Genomic DNA, 21,129 nt, shown 5'->3' with positions numbered 1-21,129 from the left:
TTCAGGAGGCCCCTCAAAGATGTCTCTATTAGGGGCCCTCTGAGCGCTGGGAGGGGCCGGCACGGGCAGAGGTGGCCCTCAGACACAACACAGGCCAGAGGCACAACCACCAGCAGCACCCGCCACGCTGGTCCCTGGATTCGGCCCCGGAGGGCTGGTCGTCAGGCAGAGGAGCCCCTGGAGGCTGGGGCCTGGGGTGGGGGGCGAGGAGGAGGCCAGGGCATCCTCTCCTAGCCCTGAAAGATCCCCCTCTGGGAGGGCCGCCTGGCCTGGCTCTGAGTGAGCGCTCAGCAGATGGTGTGGGGCAGACCCAGGGGAGGTGCTCCACGCCACTGTGCCTCAGTGTACCTTTCTGTAAAATGGGGCAGTGCTGGCTGCTCAGGCAGCTCAGCTCTTCAGCTCAAATACGTGCCTCCCAGAGCCCATGTGTGCGACGGCTCCTGGGGCTCCAGGCGCCCAGGGAGTGGGGCCCGGGGGTGCTCAAGGCCTGGGGGGACCCAGAGACGCCCCGGTTCCCTGGGGGGGGGTATGTGAGACTGCAGCAGGCTTCCCATAGGAGCATGTTCCTGGGCTAGACCCCTCACAAACTACCTTCCCTCTCCTTAAAGCCCCAACACCTGGGCTTGGGAAGGGGTCCTGGACACCACCACTCCCATCCCTCCTTCCCAGTGGCCACTGGGGGAGATGGGAGGTCGTGGGGTCTGGGGTTGGCAGAGTCCAGCCAAAGCCTTCTCTCCCAGAACCCCCAGAGCCACACCGCGCAGGGAACACGTGCCTCCCCCAAGGCCAGGAGGCCTCCCCGCAGTGGGTGGCTGCACCTGACCGCTGTGTCCCCAGGGAGGCTCTGCCGGCAGCAGCTCCACGCCCCGGGGTCCTCCCCCGGGGCTCCACGCCCTGGGGTGCCCCCGCTGCGGCCCTTCGCCCCCAGGGTGCCCCCGTCACACAGGACTGACACTGCGCCTGGTGTGAGCAGCTGGCCCCTGCGCGCTCTTTGCCAGGGGCCACATCACCCCCAAATTCGGTCCATCTGTTCCCAGGTCCACAGGTTGTGGGGTGCCCCAGTCTGCCTCCTGGGGGGGCACGTCCTGGCCCCAGCCTGGACCGGACAGTGTCCACAGCCTCCAGCCACAGACGCTGAGGCCACCGCCGCCTGTGGGATCCTGTGGCCACTCTGAACTCCTGGGTTCTGGCTGGCAGCAGGCAGAGGCTGGTCCGTGGGTGACCCGTGCAGGGACTGGCAGGGCCAAGAGCAAGGAATCGAGGTTCCCCCACCCCAGGAGGGCGTGTGGCTGAGGCTCCCGGAGCAGGTGACAGCCCCTCCCGGGAGGGCCAACAGGACCCAGGGGAAGGGGCATTGCTCGCAGGGCAAAGGCTGCCTGGCCAAGGGAGGAGGGTGTGACGTGCTGTGGGGCTGGCCTGGCGGCCGGGGACGGATTCCTAATTCAGCCGGAGCCTGTGGAGTCAGCCTTGTTTATTCTTGGCAGGAAGGCTGGTCCTGGGGGGTGGGGGCAGGGGGAGTAAAGCCTTTTCAAAAAATAATAATAATAAAAACGCTCATTTAGAAGGCTCCCAAGACGTGCTGAACTCCAAAAGGGTCCTGGAAAAAATGCTGAGAAGGTTTAAGTGTAAATGGACCCAAAACACCATAATTAAATTTCCCTTAAATTTACCAGAGTTTGGGGTCAAAGAAAAAATAAAACTCAGGGAAAATACACTTGAGGTTTCAGGCAAATGCCAAGTGCTTAGGAAAATAGATTTCTGAGCTGCTCAGCGGCTACCGGCCTGGCCCCCGCCAGCCCCGGGAGCTGTGGAGGCCTTAACCCCTCCCTGGCCAGCAGCGGGTCCGTCTCCACTGCCCTCCTTCCCCAGGCCACCCCCCTGGGGGCCACCACCACAGGCGGGCTGGCCCTCTCTGGCCAGACTCTCCCCCAGCCAGCACCTCCTGCCCTTGGGTGCTTTGAGGCAGCCCTCTGTGCCAGGCTCCAGTAGGGGTTGGGGGATAGACCTCCCCGGCCCCTCCCCGTAGCTGGGATGGCACCCAGGAGAACCCATGCCACACCCCTCCCACCGTCACCCTCCTGTCTACAGACAGCACTGCCCTTTTATTGCTCATCTGGGAGCAACCACATTTTCGAAACCTGAAGTCAGGATTTGAGGTCTAGCATTCAGCGTGAGCCGAGGGCAGGAGTGTCTGTGCCGGCGCTGTCAGCGCACATCCGGGAAGACAGCCTCCGACAGCACATGATTCACCGTGTTGCCCTTTTTGCTCAGCCTGCCAGGAAGCTCGGAGCTAAAATTAAGGACCTTGTACAACAGTTAGTGTTGGCCACCAGACCTTGGAATTTCTCCTCTTTTCCATGTTCTTTAAAATCTCTGCTATAACGAGCAAGTCAACTGTGCTTTTTTATTTTCTGAGGATGAATTTAAAAGGCAGAATTCACCCACGATGTACAACAGGGCTTCCCTGCAGCTCAGCTGGTAAAGAATCTGCCTGCAGTGCAGGAGGCTGCATTTGATCCCTGGGTCGGGAAGATCCCCTGGAGACGGGAATGGCTGTCCACTCCAGTGTTCTTACCTGGAGGAGTCCATGGACAGAGGAGCCTGGCGAGCTATAGTCCATGGGTCACAAAGAGTCAGACACGACCTCTCTCAGGTCCACTTGTTTTTCCTTGGGGGGGAGGGACCTAGTTCAGCCCAGCCCAGCAGGGCGTCCCAGGGGCCCCTGTTCATCCCTAGTCGACCTGCTCTGAGCCCTGGGGCCCAGCTCCTGAGCCCTGACAGCAGGCAGGGGTGGCAGTGACTTCCAAAGACGGTGAACGCGTGCTGGGAGAGGGGGGAGCTCGGAGACGGAGCTGCCCCTGCAGGGGGTCCCCAGAGCCTCCTGGAAGAGAAGCTGGGCACTGGACATCTGAAGGCCTCGGTCTCCCCCAGCCCAGCCCTGAGTCCACGGCAGCCCCTCCCTGGGCCCGAGTCCCTGAGGGGGCTAAGTGGAAGGCTCTGGCTGGGACTCCCCTGCCCTGGGCCCCTGGCTTAGCTCTGGCCTTGATGGGTGCCTGTTGGGCACTGTGGCGGCCACAGTGGGCAGGAGAGCTGTGGATGTAGGCAGGGCAGGGATTGAAACTCCCCTGCGCTGAGTGCACCTTGGCGCCGTGAACCCAGTGTCAGCCCAGGCCAGGCTGGGGGGGTGAGGAGGGGTTGGGGGGGGGCTGGGTGGTAACAGCCCACTGGGATCCGCACCCAGGGCCCACGGCGGCCCGCTCACCTGCACAAGCCCCAGCATGCAGGGCCGCCCAGCTCTGACTCACCCACCGGGCTGGGCTGGGCCCGGCTGCCCTCTGCCTCCACACCCACCTTCCTTCCCCACGCTGTGGTCCTTGGGAGGTGGGGTCGGTGTTTGGGGGCCGGGAGAGGGCTCCAGTGGGCCTGAGGAGGACTCAGCCCGGCCGCGCTGCAGGGGGCCTCGGGGGAGATGCCCTGTCAACAGGCTGTGATGAAACCCTGGCTACCAGGGGCACTTCGGAGGCCACCTCCATTGGCCATCCCGGGGAACTGGCATGGGGGCACGCCCGCCGTCTGAAGAAGGTCCCGTGGGACAGCTTGCTCCAGCTGAATGTGCTGACTTGGAAACAATAATTGTGGACAAATAAAATTATTTTGTCAAGAATAATAAAAATGCCTTTGAGCGGTGCCCTCCCCTGGTGACAAGGGCGGGGCCAAGTGGGCAGCGACTCCTCCGGGGCTGGCAAGAGCAGCATCAGACCCTCTGGAAGCAATCTGGCAGAGTCCTCTGCCAAGAGCCATGAAAACGCTCCTGAACTCTGGCCTAGATGCCACCTGATGGTGCCGCTAGAGACAGGCTGCAGCGGAGGGGCCGCTTCAAACCGTGGGCAGCACCAAAGGCCCCAGCCACCACGGGGGGGTGTGGTGAAGGGCAGGAGGGGGCCTCCAAAAGGGAGATCCGCTCCTGGAGCCTGGGAATGCGACCTTATTTGGAAAAAGAGACTCTTCCAGTCATTAAATTAAGCTCATGAGATCAAGAGATCAGCCTGGATTATCTGGGTGGCCCTACATCCAGAGACAAGTGTCCTTATACAATGGAAGAAAAACCATGTGGCTACGGAGGGGAGACTGGGGTGGATGCAGCCGCAAGCCCAGGACAGCCAGGAACCACCAGCAGCAGGAAGAGGCGGGAAGGACCCTCCCCTGGATTCTGAGATGGGGCTGGGGAGTGCGGGGCCGGGGACAGCCCCACTGACACCTTGATTTCAGACTGTTGGCCCCTAGAACTGGGAGAGACTAAATTTCAGCCAACTGGTTTGTGGGAATTTGTGCAGCAGCCCTGGGAAGCGGATCCAGGGTATCGAGCACCCAGAGGCCAACCAGGGCCCTTTGCTGGAGGAAGTAGGCGCTCAGGGCCCACTCTGGCGGGCACAGTGGGAGTGCCCTCTGCCCTCGCCTGCTAGCAGTGCCCACAGGCCAGGCCCACATGGAAGCGGACGGTGCCCCCGGCCAGTCTGGGGGACGCGGGCTTGACCAGAGCAGGCAAGCAAGGCGGCACACAGCAGAGGCGCTGACCTGCCGGGCGGGCACAGAGCAGCCGGCCCTTCTGTCAGCAAGTCCAGGCTTGCTCTACTCGCCGCGCAGCAGCCCAGGGAGCCGGAGACGAGGGGCTGAGAGCCGGTGGCTGAGAGGGTGGCACACTAATATCTCACAACAGCACCCTCACTGGGGTCTGGGTGCCAGCTTCTTCCACAGATCAGGGACGGGGGGAGGTGAGGAAGCAAAGGCAAGAGTCCACGAATGCTGCAAATACCTCCTAGAATGGCAAGCCTTAGGCAGGATGATGTGTTGATTTCTTCCTCCCTGCCATCTGGAGGAAGGTGGACAGGGTTCTCAACCAAGGCACTTTTTAACAGGCAGAGGAGCAGGATTCTCCAAGACAGGCCATTCTGTATGATTGTAATTAAAAAAAAAAAAAAAGGAACAGCAAGCAAGTCAAACAAATAGTTCCAACATAGCGTCCGACTTGACTTTTCCCTGTGACACTTCAGGGTCCCAGGGTCTAGCTGGCCCCAAAGGCTGGGGTGTCTCCAGGCTGCACCTGGAACAGCAGGATGGCCGGAGCGGCAGGTCAGAGGCACTCTCCTTGACCAATTTGCTGATGGGCACATGGAGCCTGAGAAGCCAGAGGTGCTTGGCTGCGGGGCCCAGCTCCTGCAGGCCCCCTCCCCCCTCTCCAGGCATCTCAGGCTTTGCCACCAGCTCCCCACCGCCGCCTTCCTCAGAGCCCCAGAGTCGGGGTCCTGCACCTGGGCCGCCCAGCCCCGCCCTCCATTCTCACAGCGAGCACCTTGTCTCACAGCGAGCACCCTGTCTCCAAACTCCTCCCTGGGGTGGCGTGTGCTTGGGGAAACGTTCTGGCTGGGAACTCAGGCAGCCGAGCTCTGCGAGCATTCAGCAGGCGCTTCATAAATGCAGCGGCAGGCCCCTAGCATCCCACCCCCAGGCGGCAGGCCGAACTGGCCTTGGCTGCAGGCTCTCTGGGCTACTCACGCCCCGGGGCCTAGCCTGTGCGGCTCCGTCTCGGTGAAGCCTCCCTGACAAGTCTCACCCGCAGAGACCACCCCTCTCTACGCCCCCTCTCCATCCAGCCTTCCCCGGGCCTGAGCCCCTGGTCGGCGGCCCGGTGGCCACCGGGACAGCGCGCTGTGCAGAGAAACCCGCGCTCGGCCTCTCTGTGCGGGGCGCCTCTCTGTGCGGGGCGGGGGGGGCGGGGGGGGCGGGGGGGCCCGACGGTGAGACTGGAGGCCTCGCGGAGGAGCCAGCTCCCACGCCCTCCGAGACCGCCGGGCGCCCCCGCCCCGCCCCCTCTAATCCCCTCCGCGGGCAGGGGCTAGCCGGCGCGGCCCCGCCCCCGGACCGCCCCCGGGGAGGGGCGCTTCCCCGCGCCCCGCGAGCCGGGGCGGGCGTGGCCGGGGCGGGGCGGGGCGGGGCGGGGCGGGAGCGGGCCGGCCCCCACTGGCTGCCGCGCGCCCGGCCGCCCGGGCTCAGTGCGCGGTGGCGGCGGCGGCGCGGGCAGCTGACGCCGGCAGCTGACGCCGCGCGGTCCAGCTCGGCCGGGCCCACCAAGCACTGCCGAGCGGACGGCCGGAGGGACGAGGCGCAGGCGCTGGGCCGGCGCGCGGCGGGCGCGATCGGGAGCCGCGCTCCGCGAGTCGGGCGCCAGGGGCCGCCAGGTCGGTGCGTGGGGACCCGGCGGGCGCGAGGGGTCCGGAGCGCGCGGCGGGCTCGGATCCCAAGCGGTGTCTGCGGTGGGGCCCGGCCGGGGCGCGGGCTTCCCGCTCTGGAAAGTTTGCCGCCGCCGCCGCCGCCGCCCTGGGAGGGCTCTGCAGCAGCCGGGGAGGGAAGGGGGAGGAGGGACCGCGGTGGGGAGGCGGCGGCCGGCGCCAGGCGGCCCGGGAGCTCTGGGCGGCGGCGGCGGCGGCGGCGGCGGCGGCGGGCGGGGCGGCCGGGGATCGGAGGGGCCGGGGCGCGGGAGCCCGGCCACCGCCGCCTCCGCCCCTGCGCGCCCCGGCCCGCCCGCGTGACGAGGTGCCTGCTTCCTCCCGCAGACTCCGCAGCGGCGCCCTCCTCCCGCCGGTGCTAGAGCCGGGCCATGGGGGGCAGCATGCCGGCGTGCGCCGCCTGAGGACGCCGCACCCCCCGCCCCCGCGATGGGCGCCCCGGCTCGCGCCCTCGCGTTTTGCGTGGCAGTGGCGGTCATGAGCGGCGCCGTCCTCGGGTCCCCGGGCCTGGAGCCCCGCGTTGCACGGAGAGCGGCAGGTACGCGGGGGCCCGGCGGGCGGCGGCGGCGGGGCCGGGGAACGGGCGCCGAGGTGGGTGTGGGGCGCTGGATGTCTTGAGTGGGCCCCAGGGCACGCTCTGCGCTGGCATCGCGGGGCCGGCGTCCGGGTTTTTGCCGCCCGCCCTCCCCGGGGATCGGGGCCAGAGCTGGCGCGGCAGTTTGTGGGGCGTCTGGAGCCGCAGGGCTGCCACCCAAGTACGAGGCTGTGGCGGCGAGCTGGGCACCGCGGTGGCGTCCGCGCTCCCCGCCCCCCGCCGCTCCCCAGCCGGGCGCAGCCTGCCCCCCGGGCGCCGTCGGGAGGGCGTGGAGGCCGCGTCTCCACGATTCCCATTGTTCCGCGGGGTCCACACTGACGGAAAGCTCCTGCTGTAGGTGCCGCTTCCCCAGCCCCCTCGGGCCCCAGTTCGCGGCCAGCTGCAGTCAAAGCAGACCCTGGACTGTGAAGGGAGGGTTTGAAAGTGCGTCAGCCCGCGGCTGGGCCCCAGCCCCTCAGTGGCCTGGCACGTCCGGGGGACACCTTCTAGTGCCTCCGTTCTCTCCATCCCAGCTCTCACGCCCCGCGAGTTAAGATGACTGCCCCCCTGGGGCGCCAGGCCGGGCTGGGAAGTGGTTAGCGCGAATGCCCGAGCGGCGGGGGTCTGTCGTCCCCCTCTGGCGACCAAGGTTCGGCGGGACGTCGAGGGTCGGCAAGAAGGGCCGGTGGAGCACGGGCAGCGGAGGGTCTGAAGCGCGTCTTGGCCCCGGTCCCCGCCCCGCACACGCGCCGGGCCCCCCGAGGTGCAAGCGCGCACCGCCCCCCCCCGGCCGAGCGCCCCGGGTGCCCACGCCCGGCACGCGCTCTGCCAGGCTCCCGGTGGCGGCCGGGCAGAGGAGAGGCCCGGGGGGCGGCCGTAGGGAGCCCGCCTCCCTGGAGACCGACGACTTTGGGGGCGCTGGAGAGGGTCGGGGCGTGCGAGGGGCTGCGCGCACCCCGGTCCCCGGCCGGGCGGCCGCGCGGAGGGAGGCCTTCGCCCGGTGAGCTCACGCCCCACCCGGGCGGGACCCTAACAGCCGCCCCTTTGTACCTCGGCGCGGCCACAGACGCGCATTGATGGCGGCCCGGCCTCGCGGGGAGGTGTGAGCTGGGCGGCTGCGGGCGCGCGGTGCCAGGGAGGCTGCGGCCGCGGGCTGGACGCAGGCAGATGGCGGCCCGCCCCTCCCCGAGACCCCTGCGCCCCTTCCTGCGGCGGCGGCGGCGGCGGCCTCCCGGAACAATGTCATTTTTTTATGAATGAAAGTGGGCCCGGCGCTTGAATGTGCGTGTCATTCAGCGGCGTGACAGAGGCCGTCGGGAGGTCAGCGCGCGCTTTTAGCGCCTGCTAGGGCGGCCCCCGCTTCCAGGGGCGCCGAATAGGCGGCCGCGGGGGGTAGGGGGGGCCGAATTAGCATTCGCATTCAGATAAAGATATTACTCCCTACGGCTGGGGAATGTCAACTAGCCCCGGGGGAGGGGCGGGGGGCGGGGCCCGGGCCTCCTGGACCCCCTGCGGCGCAGGGGGTTGAGGGGGGCGGCAGAGGGCCCCCCCACCCCCGCCCCGCTCTAAGGGACTGCCGGCGTCGCCCACCAGATGCGGGCCTGGGGTGGAAGGACCGAGTACCCGGGCCCTGCCTCCGCTGGAAAGTTGGTGAAACAGGTAGAGAGTTGAAAGATCAATAAACTTAATCCGGTTCCTGAAGGAGCTGCAGAGGCCTCGTGAAATTTACAAAGGTCCCAGCCTGGCTCTCTCCCAGGACCATAAGTTACGGTGCTGGAGCCGGCAAAGGTCAAGGACAGCGGAGGAGGTTCCGCAGCAGGACTGCCCGGCCACCCCCGGAGCCCCTCTCCACGTGGAGCCACGTAGGGAGGGGTCCCTAGGGGCGCAGGGCATGTCTCAGGAAGGCCCTGGTGGCAGCCTCCCCTGCCTGCTCCCCGGCAGGGCTGGACTTTGAGCCCCACGGGCCTCTGGGTGATTCATTAACCTGGGCTGAGCCCGAGGCTGGACTTCTGGCCTCTGAGCCCCTGCGTGGAGCTGCGGAGCGTCCCCGCCCTACCCCCCCAGGCCCTCAAGTCCCAGATGGCACACCCCATTTTACAGTTGGGCCCAGAGAGGAGCCGGGGTCTCGTTGAGGAGGTGGGGACATAGTGCCCAGGCAGCAGTTTGGGGGAGGGGGGTGGCCTGGCTGGCCCGAGTGATTTACAAGTGAATGAAGGCTTGTGGTGGGGAGCCTCTGGGGGGGGGGTCCTTCACCCCAGGCTCTGCTGGGCCCCCCGAGGGGCTGCCTGCCTGTCCCAGGTCCGGGTGCTTGCCCACAGCCTCAGTTTCCTTGCCCGTCCAGGAGTCCTGGTGGCTGCTTGTAGGAGGATTAGGCTGGGTAATCCTGTAAACCCTCATTAGCCTCCGAATTAGTTAGGCCTGGGAATCCCACCCCTTTCTTTTTCTAACTTTGTTACCAAACCTTTCAGATTCTTTGGGGGGGTGGGGGAGGCCCTGACTTCAGGGTCCCACCCTTTTGCTAACTTTGTTACCAAACCTTTCAGATTCTTTGGGGTGGGCGGGGGAAGGCCCTGACTTCAGGGTCCCACCCTTTCTTTTTCTGACTTTGTTACCAAACCTTTCAGATTCTTTTGGGGGGGAGGGCCCTGACTTCAGGGTCCCTGTGGGGTGCCCTCTGGGCTGTTTAAAGCATGTACCTGGTGGTGGAGAGCTTTGCGCGCCCAGGACCTGAGGGCTCTTCTCTTCCAGCGGCTCCGGGGGCTCCTCTGAGTCAGGTCTGAATTCAGTCCTTGTTCTCCTGGTCTCCCCCAACCCGGGCACACCCCATGCGTTGAGGGGGCCTCAGCTGTAGTGAATGAGTGAACTGTAGGACGTGAGTTTGAGCAAACTCCAGGAGATGGTGAAGGACAGAGGAGACTGGGGTGCTGCAATCTTTGGGGTCGCAAAGAGTCGGACAGGACTGAGCGACGGAACAACAGTAGTGATTCCAACCCTGAAGTGACCCCGAACCAGGAGCAGGTTCCCCCAGCAGGGGCTGCAGCCGTCTGCACAGACGGGCTCCAGCTCCGGCCGGGTGGACAGCAATCCTGGGGCATAGCCCCAGGGCAGAACGGGTCTCAAGTCCCCTACTTGGGTGGCCTCCCTGTTCTGACAGTGGGGGAAACTGAGTCACGGGTGGTGAGTGGCAGGGTCACGGGGATTCTGGGCCTGGGAGACAGGGCCAGAGGAGGGCCTGGCGTGGCTCCTCCAGGGCATGGTACCCCTTGGCGCCCCTCACTGAGCTTAGGCTTCGGGGGTGCATGGGGGAGCAGGTGCTGTGGACCCTCGGGAACAGACACTGGCACGCAGCACCCGGGCACCCACCAGGCACAAAGGACGTTTCTTGTCTGCCAGATGTGGCCCTGTGGCTGTGCGGGTGTGGGAAGGCCCCCTTGTGTGGATCGAGGAAGGCTTTTCCTGAGGTCCCTGGGGACAGGGGCTGAGTAGTCCCCAGCACGTGTCCCCCCACTGAGGCAGAGTGCCTGCTGCGTCCTGTCCGACACTCTGTATCTCCCTACCTGACTACCCTCTTGGCCCTTCCTGGTCTCCCCGGGGTCCCCTGTGGCGCAAGGTGGGCCTGGTGGGCTGGACCTGCAGGAAGGAGCGATGCCACCATCGTCCCTGCCCAGGTCCGCAGCCATGTGGTGGGGCAGGATGGTGGGCAGGTCAGAGGCTGGCCCTTCGCTGGGTCCAGGCCCCGCCTCCCCCTGCCCCCCCGACCAGCAGTGGCTGCAGGCGAGTCCAGCCTGGGGTCCATCCTGAGTCCTCCCAGCCCCTGCTGGACCGGGTTGAAGCGGATACTTGTGCGGGTGGCTTGACCTGCCGTCGCCTCCCAGACCAACCCGGAACCAACCGCTGTTGCCCTTGGGCCGAGGCCTGAGGCTGAGGTGGCCACAGCTAGCCTGTTCTTGGCCTTCTGGGGGGCCTCAGCCAGCTCCCAGCCCTGGGTGGTCCCCACACGACGCCGTGGCTGGGACTGGGGGCTGCCCTTTAGGCCGGGAGCCCCTGACTGGGGCCCAGGGGATGCAGATGCCACAGGCGATTGAGGGACCCCCCTGGTGGGCCCTGAGCCGGTGGGCCTCTGAGGTGGGCAGGCTGAGTGGGGCCTGTCTGAGGAGTTGGCGTGGCCAGAGTGGGCAGCTGGGCCTCGAATCTAGGCCACGCGTCGGCAGAATGACAAGTAAGGGTGCGGCGAACCCAGCTGGGTCTGCGCGGTGGGACCACCCAGCCCTGTCCCGGGCCCGAAGCCCAGGCTGCCAGGCATTGTCCGCCCTGGCAGCGAGACCTGGGCGGGCGGTCAGCCCCTGGGTCTTGGGCCTTGTTGGCCCCATGGGATCTGGGTGGGCACTGGGCAGGGGGAGGGCCCGGGGGGCCGAGCGGACATCCGCAAGGACCCCCCAGCCCAGCTTCTTGGCACCTGCTGGGGAGGTGGGCCGGGGCTGCCCGCCTGGCCTGGGGCCCCTATGTTGGCCCCTCCGCCGGCCGAGCCTGGAGCCCTCCTCCTCCTCCCCTCCACGTCCCCGTCTGTACCGTGGGGTCCTCAGTCCCTTCACCCCACCAGCCAGACCCGGTTCCACACTTGCGTCACTTCTGACCCCTTTTCTGGTGCTCACTGTCGAGCCTAGTTTAGGTCCCAGGTCCCTTCTGGGTTGGCGTGTAGACCGGCCAGGCCCTCGAGGGCCTCCACCCCAGGCCAGCCTCTCCCGTCTCAGCGCCCAGACGTTCCGGGAAGTTTGGGGTGCTCCCTTCTATGCTGGGCAGTACCTGTTCTCAGGTCCCGGGGTGAGGGGCACCCCCTCCTGGGATCGGTCACCTGCCCCTGCCCCGTGTCATCCCCACCTGACGTCCCCATGAGGTCGGCCATGCACGCGCGCCCACCTCCCGCCATGCTGAGCCCATTGCCAAGTGGTTGGAAAAAAAGCAGGAGTACTTCACGACACTCCGGAGTGTCCCGTGTCCACGCAGCGTTTGACTGGCGTGGACCCCCACCCGTCTCCTTGCGGGTCGCCAACATAGGAGGGTCGGCCCTGGCACCGCTGACGGCCATCCCCGCCCCGGCCCGCCCCACAGGACGGCTGGCAGGACTGCTTCCCCGGCCTCTGCCCCCAGGCCCCAGATGGCCCGGTGCGTCTGGTGCTGCGTGGGGACACCCGCCTCACACCCCCATCTTGCCTGCAGAGGTCCCAGGCCCCGAGCCCAGCCCACAGGAGCGGGCCTTTGGCAGCGGGGACACCGTGGAGCTGAGCTGCCGCTCGCCGGCGGGGGTGCCCACAGAACCCACCATCTGGGTGAAGGACGGCGTGGGCCTGGCACCCTCGGACCGCGTCCTGGTGGGGCCACAGCGGCTACAGGTGCTCAACGCCTCCCACGAGGACGCCGGGGCCTACAGCTGCCGCCAGCGCCTCTCCCAGCGGCTGCTGTGCCTCTTCAGCGTGCGCGTGACAGGTACTGGCGAGGGCGCGGCGCTCCGGCCGGGGCGGCACGGGGAGCCCCGGGGCCGTGAGCGTCCTGCTTGGCTGCGGGGCGCTCCCTGCATCGCCCTCTTGCCTGCGTTACAGACGCTCCGTCCTCGGGGGATGACGAAGATGGGGACGACGAGGCTGAGGACGCAGGTGAGACCAGGCTCCAGGTGCGAGGCGCTGCCCGGCTGGGGGCCTGCCTTCCCACTGGGGCCCCGCCCCGCCCGCCCCATGAGGCCGAGGCCTGGGGACCACCTCCATGGGGCTCCTCCTCTGTGGGGCGATGGGTGCCCACCCCTGGGCTCTGGGGGCGGGTGAGGGGTGGGGTGTGCTGCAGGGCCGGGGGCCGGGGCGCCAGGGGCACCCGGGGGACTGGTGTGGCCAGGGCTGGGGGAGCCAGGCTGTGGTCAGTCCTGCCTGTGCGTGAACCAGGGCCGGGGGCAGCAGATGGGTTCAGGGAAGTGGGAGGCACCTGGGATCGCCTAGGCAGAAGGGGTGGCCGTGGGCATCGGGGTGTCTGGGTGCCAGCGTGGACGTGGGCATCGTGGTGCCAGCGTGGCCGTGGGCGTCGGGCGCAGGTGTATGTACTGGGAAGGGGCTGCCGTAGTGGTTCCTGGTGGCAGCTTGTGGGTGACAGTGCCCAGGCACCTGGGCCTAGAACAGCAAGCGGCAGGGGGCTTTGCCCGGTGTGGAGGGGCCGGTCTGGGGAGGCGGGCTGTCTGCTTTTGGAGGAGCTGAGTTTGTAATGCCATGAGATGCGGGCTGGGGGTGTGGGGACCCGGTGGGTGCCCTGTCTGTCTTCTCCCTCCGCCCTGGTGGGTCCCGCTCACTCTAGGGTGGTCTTCCCCTGTGGCTGCGGCACAGGGAGCCGGGCAGCTGGTGGGGCTGCCAGCCCCAAAGGAGAAAACCAGCTGGGCTGTGAGGGTGGGGGTAGACCGTCTCGGAAGGCAGGGTGGGGAGCAGGGCCTTCCGACGTCCTATCACCCATGGGGCAGAGTGTGGCCTGGGGTCTGGCAGAAGCCCGCGGGCTCCTGGCCGGCCTCAAGGCTCTGGGTTCTCTGGGTGGCTAGGGGCGGTGCCCATCCATCGAGCTGGGCATCCTCACCCGGTGTGCCCTGGTCCCTGTGCCAGTTGGCGGCCTGCCCCTGATGGGCCCGCCTGGGTGGGTGGTGATCCTGAGACGTCTCTGCGTCCTGGGTCACAGTGCGGCGCCCTGGACCCCCCGACTGGAGCTGGTGTTTGAGGAAGGTGAGGGGACCTGGCTTTGGGTGTGCCCGGAGGTGGCATTCAGGCTACTGGAAGCTCGTCCAGCCCTGGGAGGGGGTCTTCAAAAGGCTGACGTCCCCTCCGCAGGCGGGAAGCGGGCTGGAGAGGCACAGGCAAGCCCCTACCCACCCCACCCTGTCACAGCCTTCCCTCCCTCCCCGGACAGCAGGGGCCCCTTACTGGACGCGGCCCGAGCGGATGGACAAGAAGCTGCTAGCGGTGCCGGCCGCCAACACGGTTCGCTTCCGCTGCCCGGCTGCCGGCAACCCCACGCCATCCATCACCTGGCTGAAGAACGGCAAGGAGTTCCGGGGCGAGCACCGCATCGGAGGGATCAAGGTGGGGGAGGAATCAAGGTGGGCCCGCGGCGGGTGGGGGTGCGGGGCGGGGCCAGGCGGCGCTCAGACCAGCTAACCCACCGTCCGCTCACCCGAGTCCACCCGCAGCTGCGGCACCAGCAGTGGAGCCTGGTCATGGAGAGCGTGGTGCCCTCGGACCGCGGCAACTACACGTGCGTCGTGGAGAACAAGTTTGGCAGAATCCAGCAGACCTACACCCTGGACGTGCTGGGTGAGGCCCGGGGCGCGGGGGCCGGGGCGGGGCCAGGCGGCGCTCAGACCAGCAGCCTCTGAAGCCCTCCCCGCCCCGCAGAGCGCTCTCCGCACCGGCCCATCCTCCAGGCGGGGCTGCCCGCCAACCAGACCGCCGTGCTGGGCAGCGACGTGGAGTTCCACTGCAAGGTGTACAGCGATGCCCAGCCCCACATCCAGTGGCTCAAGCACGTGGAGGTGAACGGCAGCAAGGTGGGGCCCGACGGCACGCCCTACGTCACCGTGCTCAAGGTGGGCGCCACCGCCGGCCGGCCGCGCGGGGAGGGCAGACCAGGCGGGAGGCCTGTCGGGCTGGGCCTTGGGGGAGACGCAGCGGGGTCCGTCTGGGGGCGGGGTCTGTCCGCGTTGGCCTGCAGACCCGGAGCGGGGCTCTGCCAGCCCTGGCGCCTCCCTGGGCCCTCAGGGCAGGAATGTGTTCCCACGGCCCCAGGGTTGGGGGCCACCCGAGCTGGGGCGATTGCGACATTTGCTGCCCAAAGAGAAACATCTGTTAAGGCACACGATGGGGCTGAGGGGCGGGATCGGGAGTACAGACTTGGGGCGGGGCAGTACCCGGAGCTCTCAGGCCTGGCAGCGTTGGGGCGGGGACCCCAGAGGTGGGTGGCCTGAGCGCCCTGAGGAGGATCTCTCTGAGGGTTAGCGGGCGGCGGGGGTGCATGATGGGCAGCTGTGTCCAGTGTGAGCACAGCGGCCGCCGTGAGGTGTCTCCATGCCTCCTCCAGGCAGCCCTCCTGGCTGGTGCCGCCTGGTCTGCCCACCCGTTCCTCGGGGTTGGGCGAGGGCCAGCTCCTTGGCAGTCACGCCCGTGTGTCCGGCGGGGCCCCTGCGCCTGAGCCGGGTCTCTTGTCCCCGCAGTCGTGGATCAGTGAGAGTGCGGAGGCCGACGCGCGCCTCCGCCTGGCCAATGTGTCCGAGCGTGACGGGGGCGAGTACCTCTGTCGAGCCTCCAATTTCATAGGCGTGGCTGAGAAGGCCTTTTGGCTGCGTGTTCACGGGCCCCCAGCAGGTAACAGCTCTGTCCCACGCCTGCCTGGCACGCCGAGCTCCAGCTCTGATGCCCTGGCCCTGTGCCCACCCGCACGCCCCGCCACTCCCGCCCCACGACCCTGGCTCACACTGCCCCTGGCGTGGCCGCCTCTGCACCTTGACCCCCCGGCCTCCGTTGTGACCGCCTGCTCTGATCCCCCACGGCCTGCGCTGACCCGCCCGCACCTTGTGTGTGCCCCCCGATGCCCTTGCCCTGGGGCCGAGCCTGAGCGCCCGCCTTCAGCTGCTCTAGCACTCGCGCCGTCTCTCTCTGTCTGTCCATCTCTCTGTCCCCTCCTCTCTGGCCCCGGCTCCCACAGCTGCTCACTTTTGCCTGGCCTTGTTGCCTCCCTCCCTGCCCCCCTGGCTCCCCCGCCTGCCCCTTTCCCCCGGTGCACGCTCACCCTGCCTGCTGCGCTGACAGCCAACACGTCTGGCTCACCTGGGACAGAGGACTCGCCGGTGGAGGGACTGGCTTCGGGCTCGGTGTGGACGCGCGGGGCAGAGGCCACTGGGCCGCGGTGGCGGCGGTCGCGGTGGTGGCGGCGGCGTTTTCCTTGCAGCCTGGCCGGAGCGGCGCCGAGTGGACTCTGGCTGCGGTGCCCATGGGCTGCTCTTGGTGCTCTGCTATCGCGCTGTGTTCTCTCTTTGTAGACGGCGGGCGCTAACACCACCGACAAGGAGCTAGAGGTTCTGTCCTTGCGCAATGTCACCTTTGAGGACGCGGGGGAGTACACGTGTCTGGCGGGCAATTCTATCGGGTTTTCCCATCACTCTGCGTGGCTGGTGGTGCTGCCAGGTATCGGCTTCTGCCGCTCTCGCTCTGTCCTCTTGGGGCTCGGGATGCGCCAGTGCCGCCGGGGAGGCCAGGGGACTGCAGAGCCCTCCAGCCAGGTTCCGCACCCGGCCTGCAGGCAAAGTCCGCTCGGCCCTGTCTCGGGCCAGACGGGCCTCCCCCCGATAGCGCCCCGGGCCAGCGGGGTCCCTGGCAGCTGATGGGATGGTGCTGGCGCCTCCCGGGTGGCGGGTGAGGGTGCTGCTGGCTCTGCTGGGCTCTCTTCTTTCCTGGGTCTGTCTACGCTTCTTGTGGCCTGCGCACTTCTGGCTGCTGAAGACTCAACGAGGCCTTGGCACTCCCCCCAACCCCACCGGGGGCGGGGTCTGTACCCGGTCCTGGGCCCCCCACCGTGCCCGTGGCTCCGGCTTGGGGCAGTGCGCGGGCTCCCGCGACGCTGGGCTAGGCCGCTGACACCTGTGTCTTTGCAGCCGAGGAGGAGCTGGTGGAAGCCGGTGAGGCTGGCAGTGTGTTCGCGGGCGTCCTCAGCTACGGGCTGGGCTTCCTCCTCTTCATCCTGGCTGTGGCCGCCGTTACGCTCTACCGCCTGCGGAGCCCCCCCAAGAAGGGCCTGGGCTCGCCCGCGGTGCACAAGGTCTCCCGCTTCCCGCTCAAGCGACAGGTAACAGAAAGTAGATACCAGGTTCCGAGCCCGCCCGTGCCCTTGCCCGGCCCGCTGCCCTGACCCCTGAGTGTGTCCTGTCTGCAAAGTCTGAGGACATCAGGGTGTGGGCTGAGCCCTCCCCGGTTTGCACAGTCACCCCGTAGAGCTGGGTTACTCCGGGGCAAAATATGTTAAAAACCTCCATTTAGCACTACAGGGGCAGAAGTCAGGTCCCTCTCGGGCATGTGGTCCACGGGAGCCGCACTCCGGGCCCTAGCTGCCCAGCCTCGTGGCACCAACCTGCCTCTGCCGACCCAGCAGGTGTCCTTGGAGTCCAGTTCATCCATGAGCTCCAACACGCCACTGGTACGCATCGCCCGGCTGTCCTCGGGCGAGGGCCCCACCCTGGCCAACGTCTCTGAGCTCGAGCTGCCCGCCGACCCCAAGTGGGAGCTGCCCCGGGCCCGGTCAGTCGTGTGCGCAGGCCTGGGGCCCTGACCCAGTGGCAGGTGTGGGGCACAGAGGGTGGGGGTCCCATAGTGGGGAGGGGTTCCCACTCGGGCCTGACTGAATTCATATGGGAGTCAGGCAGGCCTCTGATGAATATGGGGCTGGACGCCCCCTCTGAGACGGGTAAGGGGGACCCACTCTTGGAAAAGTGCCCTCACAGTCAAGAGGTCAGCAGGTAGTGTCCTTTACCCATTAGGGCTGCCCGGGCGAGTGTGGAGGGCTTCCTGGAGGTGGCGGCACTGACCTCATGCTGCCTGGAAGAGGGCCTCAAGCAGGCAGGTGTGCTCACAGCCTCTCTGCTTCTGCCACCAGGCTGACCCTGGGCAAGCCTCTTGGGGAGGGCTGCTTCGGCCAGGTGGTCATGGCAGAGGCCATTGGCATCGACAAGGACCGAGCTGCCAAGCCCGTCACGGTGGCGGTGAAGATGCTGAAAGGTGATGGTTGGGTGGGGATGTGGTGAGGGGGCCCGTGCCAGGCTGGACGGCCCTCCCTGACTCAGCTGCCCATCCCCGCACAGATGACGCCACGGACAAGGACTTGTCGGACCTGGTGTCCGAGATGGAGATGATGAAGATGATCGGAAAACATAAGAACATTATCAACTTGCTAGGCGCCTGCACGCAGGGCGGTGAGAGTCGGGATGGGGGCGGGGTCTGCGGTGGGCGGGGCCGCACGCAGGCGGTGGGCGGGGCTGCACGCGGGGCGGTGAGGGCCGTGGGCGGGGCCGCACCAGATGTGGTGGGGGTGGGGCGGTGGGGGTGGGGCGGTGGGGGTGGGGCGGTGGGGGTGGGGCGGTGGGGGTGGGGCGGTGGGAGGCCCGCAGGGCGCCCCTCTGAGCCGCCCGCGCCCCCAGGGCCCCTGTACGTGCTGGTGGAGTACGCTGCCAAGGGCAACCTACGGGAATACCTGCGGGCGCGGCGGCCCCCAGGCACTGACTACTCCTTCGACACCTGCCGGCTGCCCGAGGAGCAGCTCACCTTCAAAGACCTGGTGTCCTGCGCCTACCAGGTGGCGCGGGGCATGGAGTACCTGGCCTCGCAGAAGGTGAGCGGGGCCGGGGGCTGGGGAGACAGGCGCGGTGGTTGGAGAGGCCGTGGAACTGGCTCAAACTCGTGCCCCCGACCCCCAGTGCATCCATAGGGACCTGGCGGCCCGCAACGTGCTGGTGACCGAGGACAACGTGATGAAAATCGCCGACTTCGGCCTGGCCCGTGATGTGCACAACCTCGACTACTACAAGAAGACAACAAACGTGAGCTCAGCCCAAGGAGGTGGGGGCCCTCGGGCCAGGAGGGCGCCTGGCAGCCAACACGCCCCCTTCTTACCCCCAGGGCCGCCTGCCCGTGAAGTGGATGGCACCCGAGGCCTTGTTTGACCGCGTCTACACCCACCAAAGTGATGTGTATGTGGCCCCAGACTTGGCAGGGCCGTGGGCGAGGGGTGGAGCATAGGCCTCTGGGGGCAGGTGCCGGGAAGGTCTTGGGGGCAGCCCCCTGGCGTGAGCCCTGCACTCCAGTGGGGTCTGTTCCAGGGCTGACGCGGCTGTGCCCCCCACCACCCACAGGTGGTCCTTCGGGGTCCTGCTCTGGGAGATCTTCACGCTGGGGGGCTCGCCGTACCCTGGCATCCCCGTGGAGGAGCTCTTCAAGCTGCTGAAGGAAGGCCACCGCATGGACAAGCCGGCCAACTGCACGCATGACCTGTGAGTGCGCCCGCCGCTGTGGAGGGGGAGGCCAGTCCCGAGGGCCGGGCGCTGGGGACGCAGGGCGGGGCCGACTTGCATGTCCCCCAGGTACATGATCATGCGTGAGTGCTGGCACGCCGCGCCCTCGCAGAGGCCCACCTTCAAGCAGCTGGTGGAGGACCTGGACCGTGTGCTCACTGTGACTTCCACTGACGTGAGTGTGGGCCTGCCCCGCCCTGCTCCGTGAGGGCTCCCGTGCGGAGCCAGAGCCGCGCTGACCGCAGCCCGCCTGCCGCCCGCAGGAGTACCTGGACCTGTCAGTGCCCTTCGAGCAGTACTCACCGGGCGGCCAGGACACCCCCAGCTCCGGCTCCTCTGGGGACGACTCCGTGTTCGCTCACGACCTGCTGCCCCCGGCCCCTGGTAGCGGAGGCTCTCGGACGTGAAGGGCCGCGGCCAGCCAGCCGAGCCCCCATCAATGTGAGAACAGACCCCAGCCCACCGTGCTGCCGCTGGCGTGCCATGATCCCTTGGTCCCGCCGGCCCGGGCCCACGACCTGGAACGGGTGGACGGATGGACAGACAGCGTCACGTGTGTGTGTGTGTGTGTGTGTGTGGGCGTGCGTGCACCCACGCACGTGTGCTCTGGGGTCCCTGGGGTGCTCACCCTGCTGTGCGGTGACCTCTTGGCCACCTGGACTGGCAGCACCAGGGACCAAACGTAGAATGTAAGGGGCTTCTCCCATGGGGCCCTCCCTGGGCTCCCTGCCCCGCCCGCGGCCCCCCACAGGGAGCACCAGGGGCTGGCCAGGCTCCGTGTCCAGAGTGGGCTGAGGCCCCTCCAAGCGCCCAAGCTGAGCCTACAGGGAAGCCCCCGTGTGGCGCACCTCCCCTCCCCCAAGTGGCACCTTTGCCTGGGGTGTTAGCAGCCCCCACCTCCAGGCCTCCCCACTCCCCACCCTGTCCCCCAGAGACTGAAATTACGGGTACCTGAAGGCGGGAGCCTTTAACTTCTATCTGAAAGGTTTATTCCAGAAACGAGTGTACATTTATATAAATAGATGCGGTGTATATGATATACACATACATATATATAAAAGTATCTATATGGGAGAAGGCGGGCCGGTACAACTGAGGCTCGGGACCCTGAGGGGGCAGGGGCAGGGGGCGGGGCCCCTTAGCTGGGGGAGGCCCCGGGGACTCAACTGTTGAGACAAATGCAGAAACCACGGAGTAGGGAGGGGCTTTTCTGTCCTTGGACCTGTATATTTGTAAAGTTATTTATCGACCCCCAGAGCCATGTCCTGTCGCTCCCCAGGGCCCTAGGGTTTAGCCGCATGGCAGAGGTTTAAGTTTTAACTTATTAACAGTGAAAAGGTTTATGCTTCGTTTAGGGGATTGCTGAGGGTGCCTCCAAGCCTGCACCCCAAGGCTGGAGCCAACCCACAGGCACCCTAAAGGGTCATTAATAGTTTGAGATGATTCCATGAGGATATTTTATTTCCTTTGGCCTTCTTTTGCAGGAGAAGTAGATTTCTATAGGATTTTTCTCTAGGAGATTTATTTTTTTAGACTTCAAAGCAAGCTGGTATTTTCATACAATTTCTTCTAATTGCAATGTGTTCCAGGCAGGGAGGCAATTTCAGGGGGGCCACCCCTGCATTCAGGTTCAGATGTTATTAGATGTTACAAGTTTATATATATCTATATATATAATTTATTGAGTTTTTACAAGATGTATTTGCTGTAGATTTAACACTTCTTACGCAATGCTTTTAGACTTTAATAGCTCGGACTGCTACCTTTCAAAGCTTGGGAGAGAAAGCCACAGATTCAGTTTCGTTACTTTTGTACTGTTAACTGCCCTGAGTTTGGGCGGCTGTTCTCTGCTTGTCAGCAGGCTCAGAGTGGTCTCTGTTCTCAGGGACCCCAGCCTTGGGGGGGGCCAAACCGGCAGACGCGCTTTCCAAAAAATAAACAAGACACCTGGTTCAGATCTGTGCTTTCTTGTCTTGTCTTTCTTGTCATGGGGTCCCAGGCAACTCCCAGGTCCTCCCTGCCCTCCTGGGATGGGTCCCATCATCTGTCCCCTGAGGAGGGAGGAGGGTGGGCTCCCTGGTTGCAGCAGGGGTGGGGGCCTCCAGACTGGACTGGCTGCCTGGGTCTCACTCTCCCGGCTTTCCAGCCCAGATCTCTGGCACAGAGGCCTGCTACTGGCAGAACCTCGAGATCACCGG

The 21,129-nt window shown here is 66.5% G+C and overlaps 1 protein-coding gene across 6 annotated transcripts; it reads left to right on the top strand.

Annotated features, from left to right (window-relative positions):
- Nucleotides 1-6,044: 6,044 nt before the first annotated feature.
- FGFR3 (fibroblast growth factor receptor 3) lies at nucleotides 6,045-20,888 on the top strand. Of its 6 annotated transcripts, none has more exons than XM_069593295.1 (18): nucleotides 6,045-6,236; nucleotides 6,612-6,822; nucleotides 12,076-12,342; nucleotides 12,456-12,509; nucleotides 13,789-13,961; nucleotides 14,069-14,192; nucleotides 14,274-14,464; nucleotides 15,089-15,239; nucleotides 16,526-16,716; nucleotides 17,020-17,165; nucleotides 17,521-17,642; nucleotides 17,726-17,836; nucleotides 18,062-18,252; nucleotides 18,338-18,460; nucleotides 18,540-18,610; nucleotides 18,773-18,910; nucleotides 19,001-19,106; nucleotides 19,195-20,888. In XM_069593295.1, exons 2-18 carry the CDS (start codon nucleotides 6,714-6,716, stop codon nucleotides 19,336-19,338), a joined length of 2,412 nt encoding a protein of 803 aa, XP_069449396.1. In that variant the 5' UTR covers nucleotides 6,045-6,236; nucleotides 6,612-6,713; the 3' UTR covers nucleotides 19,339-20,888. The 6 variants fall into 6 exon arrangements, with proteins under 6 accessions (XP_069449396.1, XP_069449395.1, XP_069449399.1 ...); XM_069593294.1 differs by having other exon boundaries at nucleotides 17,017-17,165; XM_069593298.1 differs by having other exon boundaries at nucleotides 6,050-6,236; nucleotides 13,792-13,961.
- The last annotated feature ends 241 nt before the right edge of the window (nucleotides 20,889-21,129 follow it).

This window comes from Ovis canadensis, chromosome 6, assembly GCF_042477335.2.
Source record: "Ovis canadensis isolate MfBH-ARS-UI-01 breed Bighorn chromosome 6, ARS-UI_OviCan_v2, whole genome shotgun sequence".
Taxonomy (NCBI): domain Eukaryota; kingdom Metazoa; phylum Chordata; class Mammalia; order Artiodactyla; family Bovidae; genus Ovis; species Ovis canadensis.
Note: the sequence above shows the minus strand (reverse complement) of the source record. Positions and strands in the feature narration are given on the sequence as shown.